This window comes from Pseudonaja textilis, chromosome 4 (assembly GCF_049901715.1).
Source record: "Pseudonaja textilis isolate UNSWEBS1 chromosome 4, rPseTex1.2, whole genome shotgun sequence".
Lineage (NCBI taxonomy): Eukaryota > Metazoa > Chordata > Lepidosauria > Squamata > Elapidae > Pseudonaja > Pseudonaja textilis.
Window position 1 is genome coordinate 36,871,985 of NC_141993.1, and position 12,953 is coordinate 36,884,937.

The following is a 12,953-nucleotide window of genomic DNA, read 5'->3' on the forward strand; positions in this document are numbered from 1 at the left end:
CACCAGCGTCTGGTATAATATTTCTATACATATCAACAAAGTACTCCTACCCAGTATGGAGAAAGATGTAAGATGTTTCTGTTACTATTATTCTTGAGCCACAGCACGATGTGCCATCTATAACTGAGAAACTGTGGCTAACATTGACGATTTTGAAGAAACTCATTCTGAAGATGCACGTCAAAGCAACATACAGTTAATAATATCCATATGTATCCATTATTATCCATCTGGCTAATGTAACAAATTGTGGTTAAGTAACAGTAGACAGTTCTAAATTATGTGCAAGAGAACACAAGAAAAAATAAGTACATGGATCCAAAGCATGATCCTCCTAAACGTTCTCTTAAAGATTTGCTGCGAAGCCAACATAGTCAGCCAATCAAGCTTTAATCATCCTAGATAATATATATGGAATTTTTGGTGTGTTTGTGTGTATCTTAATCTTATTATGCTCTCTAGAATTGCAAGAAACAACAGCACGTAACAGTCAATTACAAAGTTTAATTATGAAGTAGGGACTATTGCCCAGTTCTGATCTATCTATTCTGTGTCCCACAGTACAGTGCACTGTTCACAGCAGCTGCATCACAGAATAAGTCTATAAATTTAAGCCTGTGTTTATTGGATTTTGTTATCAGTCATAAAGGAAGAAAAACTGAGTATTTTCAGTCCTCCCACTACTACTCAAATTGCATTAAAGTTGCCCTGTCCCTCAGCTCTAAAAAGACACAAATGATAAATGTAATAAATTCTATGACTTTATCTTCATTCATCATGCCAGAATCCATTCTCTTAAAACTCCCCAAGCATAAATTAAAACTGTCCCTCCAGAATACAGTATGGAAAAAGTTACATTTTTCATCACTGGATTCAGGTTTGCAGAGTTCTGATAGAGTACCTTACACTGAGGAAGGGATTAAATAGAAAACTGCCACTGTGGTTCTATCCTTGAAGCTTGCTTGTTCAAAAAAGTTTATTTTGTTACTGTTCTGTTCTGTTCTGTTTTGTTCTGAGGATCCTGCTACTTTTGATAATAGCCTATTGAGGCACATGTCAGGTAAGTACATAAACATGTTGAAGTTGTACTTGCAAACAACGAAAATATATATCTAGCACAAGAGTAACACATTTACTGAAAAACAATCCTCAATTTTAGCAGAGGTTACACTACTGCTTTCTCCCTAAATAGCACTGACTAGTATATAAATTTATGAACTAATAGATTATGGGATTTAAAATCCTAAACCACTCACTGTCTTCCATAGGCAACTGTCCAATGCCCTAACAGTCAGGTAGATATTTTCTATTTACAGAATAAGCATTCTTAAGAATCCATTTTCTTGAAAGGTCCTTCAGAGCATTTTAAAAACTATGAATAGATTTCTATAATGGCCCTTGAAAGACTTTCCCAAAGATCTTCTATCCTTCAATTTGTTTAACCACTGAAAATAGCAAGACTCATCATTGTCTAAGCCCAGTGTTTCTCAACTTTAGCAACTATAAGATAGCATGTGGAATTCAACTCCCAGAATTCCCCAGCCAACATAAGGAGAATGTAAAAGGTAACCAAAGAAATAGGCAAACATAATAGCAAAATTAATATTTTTTCCTGTGCTATCTAAAAGAACACTGCCACAGATGTACGATTCTTTTGATTTTCTATACATGCTGGAGTCTCTTTGCCTCTGGCTGTTTTTCAGAGGATATATATATTATATATTGTGATTATATATTTATATATTTATATTTATTCTTGGCTGCCACTGGCAGGTTACAATATTTCTGTCTGTTAGATTTTCAGTGTAGTTTTAACTTTCCTGGCAAACCTTTTCATATTTGCTCAAGACAGACCCCATTTTGCCCAAGGGGACGTCACTTTAAGGTTGGACCTTCGATTAATGCTTAAAAGCTCCTGCCTCCCAATGATGAAAAGTGTCTGTTGTCTGGAGAGCACAAGCCAAGTACTGACAAAGACAAGACCACTGTATTGTCACACAAAAATTACATCAAGTGATTTTCCCTTCCCCCTCCATGTAATACAATGCAACATCCTACAGAGACTCTACAAGTCTGTTTAGAGAGGCCATCATCATCATAATCATTTGCATCATCATCATCATCTTTACGTTATTATCATCACTATGAACGTGATTCAACAAGAGAACAATTTCATAATATTTCCACCTAGTCAGAGGAATATTCTGTTCTTCCTAAGCATTGCTCTGTTAGTGTTTCTTGACTCATGCTTTCCTTAGGGCTGTGTAGGCAGAACACACACCCCTCATGAATTTCCCATTACTATCAGGTTAGACATGTAAGCCAAAATACAAAACACAGCAAACTATCTAGGTGTACTTATTATTTTTAAGCCATGTGCTTCTTTGCAGTTTTAGATTACTGACACTTCTTTTTAAAATTGTTGTCATACTGAAACTAAATAATTCAAGATATCCTTTCTCTTGTCCTCTCTCATGGTTCACTCAAAATAATAGCCAAATGTGTACAGTTGTTCTAGCATTAAATCCAACATTACCCACACAAGATTCAAAAATCTCCATCTGATACAATCAGCCTTATATATAGCACGGTAATTTTTAAAAGAGGCACTACTCTATTGCTTGCAATCTTACTCATTACCCTTTCCTGCATCTCAGACTAACTCTATGAACTATCCCTCACAGTACGTTCCAGCCCTGATCTTTAATTTTACCACCGTAAGTATTATTACTATTTGGATTCAACAAATGGATTTCTAAAGCCCAGATCAAACTCCACTGGACATCAGATTTCTACAATCAAATATTATATTTAAATAATTTATCTACCTAAAGAAAAGCAAAAAATGATATGAAAAGTATAAAACTCAGTTTATTATTATTTAATTCCTTATAATTACTTAAATATTTATACAGAACATTTAGGCATTTTAAACTTATTGCACATATTTTTAGCCTTTTATGATACCCCACAATCATTTTAATCTACTCGAAAACCAGCATTTCTGTGTCATTCTCTCACCATTTTAATAGAACATTGTATGTGCCTTCCATTTCCTTTTCAAATGTGGAGCTCTAACAGATGTCTCTTGATCTTTTAATGCTAAAATAAATTATATTTCTGAAAATCAGAAACTGCAAAAACCTTTCTTCTTCTCTTTTTTCGAGACGTTCTTTCTCGGTAATGACAGTGTTTTTTATAGCAACTAAAAGGAAAACCTTAAAATGGTTTCTAGAGGTATTCGCCCTAGAAAGTCAGTTAATATATGGAGGTTTCCTGTATCAGCTTTCTCCCACTGCCTGCTACACTGAATTATCTTTGCCAGAGTAGAAGCCAAGCAATTTGTTTATTTGAGATAAGCAGAACCGGTTACTTAAAAGTAGCTTTTCCCCCATTTGTCTGTTAATTCTTAGTGCCTAACTTGTACCTGACACTCTTACTGTAATAGCTAGTGTGCTATTGTATAACTGAGACTAACAATCAAATGTGCAAAGCTTGTGATTTTGCTTTTTCTGGGCAAAAGAAAAGACACTCTACAAATAAATCAAATGTTATTGAGATAAGAAAGGAAAGGTCTATTTTATTACAATACAATTATCCTAGGAACAGCATTAATTTTCTTCAACCTTGCAAAAAAAATGCAGAACATAATCTCTGGGGAAAATTGAGATTTCATTCTAACTATTCCAATATAGTTCAAAATCTTACTTCTTCCCAAGGAAATGGAAACTGGACTAAATTGCAATAAAATGTTGCTTCCCAAATTTCAGGTTTTAGTTTGGTAATTTCAAAGTGTAAGAAAATAATTTATAACTATAGTTGTTCGGCATCAATTGCTACATATTGCTTACATATTTATGCATTGCTTACATATTTATGCATTATACAAAGCTATTGTTCTTTAAAAAAACAGTTTATTGCTTACCCTTAACAGTACATTATCACAACTAAGCTGTCATATGTCAAACCATAAATCAGAGTTTATACACTACAATGTTGGATTTTTCCATTATGGTGAACCAGAGGGAAAACAGAGCTTGGTGTGATATATGAAATCAACCTCTATTTGATGAGCCAGAGTTTAATTTGAAAAAGACTTAAATCACTCGATCTGAACCTTGAATGGGATTTTATATCACTGACACGTAGAAGCAGAATGTCATTAGAAAATTTACTTACCACTTTACTTATACAATAGGGCAAGATAAATGTAATAAGCAATCCTGGTTGTATTTTCTAATCTTTGAAATTTTAATAAAACATTAAAACTGGAAAACCCCAAGCAATGTGATAGATATTACCACTTATGATAAAGACATATGAAAAAAAAGTAAAGATGGAACTAAATGTATTTTTATAATACTCTGAAATGGCACATTACAGAATGGATGGCTGGAGATGTCTTTAAGCAGCATTCTCCCTTTTTAAAGGTCAGGGGGGTACAAAATCAGCATATTTCCCCCAACAATCTAAGTCCTCATTTTACCAACTCCAGGAGGATGGAAGGCTGAGTCAATATGTTCATCTATTAAGATGAAATACATTTTCAAAAGTTAGTTCCATTCTCATTGATACACCAATGAATTTTCAAAGAAATCAACTCAAACTTCTCACTTGAGGCCCAAGTGACCAGGCTCAAATTGTCCTACTTTGAATACATTATGAAAAGATCCAGTTCTCTGGAAAATATTCTAATATTGGGAAATGTGAAAAAGGCAAAGAGAATTGCTGGCAACAAGGAGGATGGACTTAGTTAAAGTGGTGATGGGGGCACTGTTGGAAGAACTGAAAGAACAAGTTAAGGAGATTATATGGAAAAAATATATTTTCGTGATCGCTAAGAATTGGAAACAACTTGATGGCACCCTTCTTCTGTGACATTCAGAGTAATACCCCTACAGGGCAATTTTAGAAAAATAGTAAAATTTAATCAATTTTAGTAAACAAATATTTTACTAATCCAGCTAAACCACTAGATTCTGGTTGATGCAGCTTATCCATAGATCCATTTCCAGGGGAGTATAAATAATGAAGAAAAGGAGGCAACTAGAATTACCCTTTGTCCAGCACTTAATTTTTTTTTAAATTAGGGTTTTAAAGACAAGATAAAAATCCTAAACATGTAGGTTCTTGAGATGAGCCAAAGTGATGTGGCAGCACAGAAGAAAGCAAATGTGGAATCCATTAGGTAAGCAGTAGCAGCTTCCACTGCTGGACATGTTGTCCATCCCTGGTCAGGTGAAAAGAATACTCTGCACTGAATAAAGGGAAATTGCTGCATCAGTGGCATGGAAAAAGTAACCATCTGACTGTTTTCCTTCTTTTATGCTGCTCACTTCATAGCATAGTAGGGCTTAGTGTTCTTTCACCACTGGTGGGGATTCATCTGAGATGCTTGCCCTAGGGCCAAGGAAGTTTTATTTAGCTATTATGTTTCAGACTAATTTCAAATCTAGATATGAAAGATACAGCTTTTATTGATAATTATTGATAATAATGTATATTATTATAAATGTAGATACAATATACATTGCACCTACATTTGCACAAATTTATTTAATTTGCATTGCTTTATATACATTTGCTTTATGAAAAAAAGACTTAACCACAGCTAATGCAATCATGCAAAATTTTATGTTTCATTAAACACCTTTATGTTCTATTCAGTAACTCTATTCAAGGCTGCTAATTTTTTCATTGCCAGTATATGACACTGCCATAAGAAAAACCACAGACGTAGAAACCTTCATCTACAGACATACATTTTGATGACAGTATGGCAACAACTGCAACAATGGACAATGAATAATCATCTCTTTTAAAGTTAGCTATGCAGCACATCTGGAGAACTCTCTCAAGAAATGAGAGGAAACAAGCATTTATATTTAGAGTACAGGCTGGTGTCCAAGGCAAGAAAACACTAATCAAAAAGACACTTAAATCTGCTTAACTCCTTCTTCCCTGTATTTTCATAAGGTCTGTAATCAAGGACAATTGGTTCATAACTTCATTCTAAAAAAAAGGGAAGAACAAAGCTGCAATTCTGAGTTTCTTTTTTACTTTAGGCCTTATATTTCCCAAACTAATCCTAAAAGATGAAAATTTTGAAAGTGTGTATGTGAGAGGGAGGGAGGGACGGGGAGAGGGAGGCTGACTTTGATATATCTATCTCCCAATAATAGCATGCTAATTTACTCAAAATGCTTTGGACACTCGGAAAAGGGTTCCTCAACTGTTTTTATTTATACAGTATGTATAGAGATCATCCATATGCAAAAGACGTTGACTGGGTTGGAATCATTGCATGAAGAACTCTAAAAATGGATTATCATCCTCTAGGGATTTTGATAACCATGATCCTGTCAGTTTTAGAGGCTTAGTTGGATGCTAGACAACTTTCCTATGTGTATGTACTTCACAATTTATGTACATATTGTTCTAGAATAACAAAAAATACTCTATATAAGGTATTATTTTTACTAACACAGATGAAAGCCAGCAGGCAAACTATTTCTTTAATCCTATTGATTTCTAAACCACCTGTCTTTACCATTAGCTGTTACAGAAGTTTAAAAGTTTCTTATAGTAGGGGACAGCTCCAATTTTGGACTTTATTTTTTTAGAAGATAATATGGTAGTAAAAGATATTACTTATTTTCATGGCTGCAAAGGAATTCCTCCTCATACATAATCTATAGAATACATAAGTCTGGTCCATGTATGCCTATAGTTATTTCTTTTTACAAATAACAAAATTAATATCCTCAGTAGCAATACTTTGTTATTTATTGTTATTGTTTAATAACGCAAAATAGCTCATAATCCAAAATATACAAATTATAATCCAGAAGGTAAAAATCATGATACTGGATTCTGACTTGGGGGACTTGGAGGTTTTCAAGAAGAGACTGGACAGTCATTTGTCTGTAAGGATATAGGGTCTCCTGCTTGAGCAGGGGAGTGGACTAGAAGACCTCCAAGGACCCTTCCAACTCTATTCTAATTGATTGAACTGAAGCACAGCCAAAATGTATCTGAAATGATGCAATTCAAAATATTTTTAATCTTTCAAATCAACAATAACTTTATATCATCATTTATGTAGATCAAACTGGAGTATTCTGAAAAATGTGTACACAGTGGCTAAGAGCACTCAATAGTAGCTTAAGTAGATCATTCTGTGATTAGTCATTTATACAGCTTATCTATCTTTGGGTACCTGTACTATTACCTCATAAGACCTATGCTTATCTAAGCAAGCGAAGCACAAGGATTAAAATTTTTATATGGTATTCAATCTTCAGTAGTTCTGGACGATTACAAAAAAAATGAATCAAAGAACTATATAATAAGCAACGTAGACAACATGAAACTAAAATGCAAAATGTATACTTAAACTGGATGAAAGAATGGAGCATTATGGAGTCTGTTTTGAAGTTCTTTCCTATCAGAGATATGCTCTTAGATAAACTTAAACCAGTTTATTTGTCATTGGGCAGAAGAATTTTAGCTTGTTTTAGTCATCAGTATTTTGAAGAAATATGCCTCAATACCAAAAGTAAAAGGGGGAGATAAAAGGTTTATAAGATTATATATCATATGGGCAGAATATAAGGCTCAATGCTACACTTATCTCTTAAAGCTTTGGATGTGGATTCCTAAGGCCCCCTTTAGTATTGCTAATGTTATAGTTTTCAACTACTAACTTCTATTACACAGAAAGTTATCACACTTTTTCTTTGATGCAATCCTTTAAAATCAGATTAATTTAAGACTCACTTTTAGGACTCTCTGTTTCAGAATTATTCCATATAACATCTTACTTCTTCACTGCTTCCTTGAGCTTCCTTCATTTTGTCTTAAAGTTTACCTTTGTCTACCTCTAGAATAGGTAGAAGTAAATCACTACAGTGACAACACATCAAAGAAAAGCAGCTATTCTCTAGGATAGCATTGGGAGAAATGAAGTAATTCTGTGGTAAACTATATTTCTGTGAATATAATATACATGTATATTGTAGAGATCTCTTATAATCTTCTGTGAGAAGGAAATGAAATGCACTTGAAGGGCATATGTATGCTTATTTGATAATTTATATATGTATGTATGTATGTATGTATGTACATACGCGAAATACCACTCACACATCATCACAAAATCTCCAGAACCATAAAGCCTACAAACTTGAAATTTGGCATGAATGTTCCTCTTGGCTTCTAGGTGCTCACTAAGAAAGGATTTTTAGTAATGACCATCAAAGCATTAGTATTTCATATATTATTATTAACATACTCTGATGCTAAGGAGTTCTAGTCCCCCACCCCACCTGAAAAGAAATCTGTTCCAAATGCAAAACACAGAAGAGAGGAGTTTCAGTTTCACAGCAGCAACCTGCTTTAGTACAGAACAATTGAGGTAAGCCACGCCCAGGCTCCTTGCTGTCTCCTTCTTGCTCACACAACAAATACTGTTTCAGTTTCCAAACAGCCCTCAACTATCACACACTGACAGGATGCTAGCCAAATGAATACTGATGGATGCTGGTAGGCACAATTTTTTTTCCTTATTTTCCTCCCCATACACACACACACACACAAGATCTCACAATTGCCAAAATGTCTAAAAGTAATAACTTTTCTTTTAATGAAATTTCTTTGTCCATCATATCCCAGAATATCCCAGAAGACCAGGCCTCTGATTTAATCTATCTACTTTGCTATGTGCTACATGTGTTGATATAGTTGATATAGTAAGATTGGACCACCCAGTTCTTATGCTAGGAGATTTGATGGTGACAGTACCGTTTAGTTCAGCTAAGCTTAGCTAAAAAACATTTCAACTAGGAATTTCAACCTTATATGTTATCAAAATTCTCTAAGGAAATGTTTCAAGCAAACAGTCATAAAAAGGAGAATTTTCTTCATACATATGAACTGACTGGAGAATCTGTTTCGACCACTCCACAGGCAATACTGACAATTTCTTTAATATAGATTTGTTACTTGTAAAAAATTGTCATACAATAGTTAATGCTAATAACAAAAGTACACATTTCATCCTATTTTTTGTTCACAAGTTTTCCAGGGGAGAGTAAGTTCCTGCCATGAAAAATATGAAATGGAAGCTAGCTTAAAACTGCTGGATGAGCTGAATTAACTGCTTGTTAACCCAGAGAAATGTATTATACTACTATCCAAAAGGCATCATTTACTAGAATTATACAGGTATTTTGGAAAGGATTGTTAAATAATTTTCATAATTCAAGAGATTAGATTCTCCTACAAAATTTCAGGATCATAAATTTAGGATTGCTTGAAAAATTTAACAACCTCTGGGTTACAATATGATCCCTATAGAGAGCCAGAGATGTTATGCCTAATGATGGGTATCTCTGCTAGCTAAACTACTTACTTGCATTGATGACACAGGATTTTTTCCAGAGATCTAGAGACTGATCCTCTTCTAAAAAGGGGAAATAAACAAGTAACCCAAATTATCGATCAGTTAGTCTTCTGGATAGTCTTGCCAAATGTGAGATCAAGATGTTGTTACATAAATTGGAAGATTGGAAAGATGCTGATATAATAAATAACCAATAACCACTTGATTTAGAAAGGCTCAAATCATCCTTGATTGCTGCAGGTTCTATTTTCTCTCATTAAGGCATAAGCACCATTCTAAAAAAGTTGTACACAGTACGTGTGTATTTCACTACTCCTTTTACTTATAAATAATAAGCAAGCTATGCGAAAACTATCAATGTAGAAAAGTCCCTACTATATTTAGTGTAGCAATTATATTTTAATAGAGATACAAAGGGGGAAAGTTATAGCAATGGTCTTTTCATATGAAGTTTCATGTCAAACATTAGCACTTCCTACTGTCTCCAGATATATAATAAGTTTTTGCTTATTGAAAAGGGGAAGTGTTGTACTCTAGGGCCTCTTCACAACATTAACCAAAGCACCGATACTTGATTAATACTTGATTCTATGAATCTTATTCATTCATTCCACTTGACACTAACAGAGAAAACTGAACTTCTGTGTATGATGGGTGTGTGAATGCAGCTATAAGTGTGAATCTGGCCATATTTTCCACAAAAGAGCTACTTTTTTGGGGGGAAGCACATTACTATGTTTAACAATGGAACAATCTTACAGAAAAGGATAAAAAAAACAAAAGACTGACACATTTTGTGAAACATTGTTTTAATCCCAATTTGTCATCATATATTTTTACAACCTAAAATAAAGTAGGTATGGAGGATTTTTAAAAAGGTATGGAATGCATTGCTCAAATACATTTCCAGGGGCATCATCCTTGTTAAACTGATTCCAAATACAGATCAGGATCTATGTCCTTACTATTAGGCTGTACAAGTACAATGTTTGGTATCATTCCTTCTTAAAACTGAGGGTGGGGGGAATCATGTAGAAATTAAGGGTATGGGGGAAGAGAAAGTACTAACTGAAGCCATTTGAAGAATATGCAATATAATACAGTAAATACATACTTTGTTGGATTTCTATACTGGCATTCCTCCAGAAGCTCAAGGCAATTGGATTGCACTCCTTCTCAATGAACTGCTTAAACTTGTCTTTGATATCAGGTAACATATAATGAACCACCTCAAACTTATACATCTTTAACCCGGGCCTATAAAATCTGAAGAAAGAAGAAAAGGCCAACCAGATTGCAACTGTTTTTGTCTGTTTGCTTGTAATACTCCAGTCATCAGAAATCAGAGAATCAGCTTAATAAATACACTCAGCAGCTAGCAGATGCCCAACTAAAGATGACAAAACATTTTAAAAAATCTAAGAAAGAGAATAACACAGTATTGCCTGAGGAACTGTCAGCTTCATCCTTTTTGAGATGGCATATCGTTTTGAAAGACGATCGGAAACGGTAGCTTGCTTTTTGATCACTAACAGAAGAATATTACATTAAAATGAGGGGAATGAGAACAGAAAGAAATGAATTGCTGGAGAGCAGACAAGATGACAATCTCAGGAAACAAACTCAAGCAAAATCAATCTAGATATACGCTGTGCATTTTAAGCAGAGAGAGAGACATTTTTGCTGAAAATGGTGATGGGCTTGATTAATTATGTCTATACAATGTGGAGAAAACAAATGGCACACACAGCTTATTGCCCTGCACGATACAAAAAGAATCCCACTAACCTTTCTAAAGAAAATGCCTACATGCTTTGGCAGCATTTTTAAAAACTGATCAGGGTTGAAAAACTGCCAAAGGCTGGGCCATGGCTCGAACGCAACCCTCTCAGTTCAACCAGCCTTTCTAAACAGACTCCAGAGCTTTCCCATTGCCATTTCAATCTTTGCCTTGTGTGGGAAGAAGAGGTGGCGGGGAAAGACAGATATCGCAAGCTCATACTTACATTGCTTCCGATGGCTCCCGAATCAGGCTATTTGTCTGTGCCTGCTGCAGAGACTGCGACCCTCCCATTCTCAGGGCGCCCTTGTGTTGGAGTTCCCAGCAAGTGTAGCCAGCCTCTGTGTAAATCCAGCACCAAAAAGCCCAGAGAGATTGGGATGGTGAATGCTGCAAATACTGCAGTGCAGATGAAAACAGCTGCTTGCATCGAGGGGCAACAATCCAGAGACTTTAACAGCAGCTTCTCTCCTCTGAACTGTTGCCAGGTTCCTTCCACAATCTCCCCACTCGCGCCTCCCCCTCCCTTTCTTTCCCTTTACTCAAATGAAAAATTGATTTCGAATAAATAAAATGTCCCGGCTATTGTCGCTATTGTGTCAGGCTACGTAACAGCCTGGGAGAATTGAAGCTAAGTCCCGGGTAAGTGCCTTGCAAGGTCTGTTGGCTACTCCAAGTGGATTTGGGGGAGGGAAAAAAAGGAAAAAAAAAATTAAGACCCTCCCTTTAAGCACACATTGTCAGCTACTGTGCATCCCTAAGAATCTCCAGGCAGGATCATTACATTGTGTTGACTCAGCTGATTTGAAATGCAAATAGATTTGCATGCCACATCTTGCATGTGCTCTTTATTTGGGGGGCAAGCACCACATCTACTTTAGAGCAGCAAACAATGCAGACTAAAGTCTAGGATTTTTAAAAATTCACATTGCTTTTCCCTCCCTTTTCTTCAAACAAAAGACCCCATCCCTTTCACAGAAATGGAATCTTCCACTGGAGAAGTAGGGGGAATGTCATGGAAGAGCTAAGATAAATAAGGCAACAGGACCCTGCTCTATATAGATATCTTAGTAAATGTATTTCCTTAAAGGCAAGATGAAGGCAGCACAAAGCAGGATGAAGAAAAGGCAGCGACAAAGACATTTGTGGGGGGTAAATTCTGCCAATGTACCAATTAGTGCATTAGCTGAACAGTCAAGTGGCTGTGATAGGTGAGGGTATTAAGAAAATAGCTTCACTTCCTGAAGAATGAGATTCTTTGGTTATTGTTCCTATGTGTAACTGAACATTTTTATTATAGGTCACAGATCCACCAACCACAGCAAATATGCACAAACTACACAGGTAGCTCTCAATTTACAACAACTGGGGCCAAGCTAGTCTGATATTAAGTGACTTTATTATTATTTGCACCCAAATTTAACAAGCTCTTTTGTTTTGATTGTTAAGCACATCACTGAAATGAATTGTTAATTCAAATGATTGTTAAGGGGAATCACACAGTCGTTAAGCTAATCTGGCTTCCCCCATTGACTTATTGGAAACTGCTGTAAATACATCTCAGTTGCCAAATACCCAAATTTTGATTCTGTGGTTTTGGATGTGCTATGACAGTTGTGAGTGCAAGAACCAGTCAGTCATAAGTCACTTTTTTCAGGGCTGTTGTAACTTTGAATAGTAGTTAAACAAATGTGTATAAGTTGATGGAACTGTCTTTGCGGCTGGGAATAGAAAATGCAGCTCTATGAGTTTGTCTAAAGGCCCTATAAA

At 35.3% G+C, this 12,953-nt stretch overlaps 1 protein-coding gene across 22 annotated transcripts in view; it reads right to left on the minus strand.

Annotated features, from left to right (window-relative positions):
- TACC2 (transforming acidic coiled-coil containing protein 2) overlaps window positions 1–12,953 on the minus strand; it is a 170,062-nt gene that overhangs the window by 65,339 nt on the left and 91,770 nt on the right. The window contains exon 1 of one of the 22 annotated variants that reach the window (XM_087932595.1): window positions 11,410–11,687. The exons of the other annotated variants lie outside the window; for them this stretch is intronic. Within the exon in view, the coding sequence (XP_087788721.1) occupies window positions 11,410–11,477 (68 nt within the window). The 5' untranslated portion in view covers window positions 11,478–11,687. Of the gene's footprint in view, window positions 1–11,409; window positions 11,688–12,953 lie in introns of those variants that run through there. 22 annotated transcript variants of the gene reach the window in all.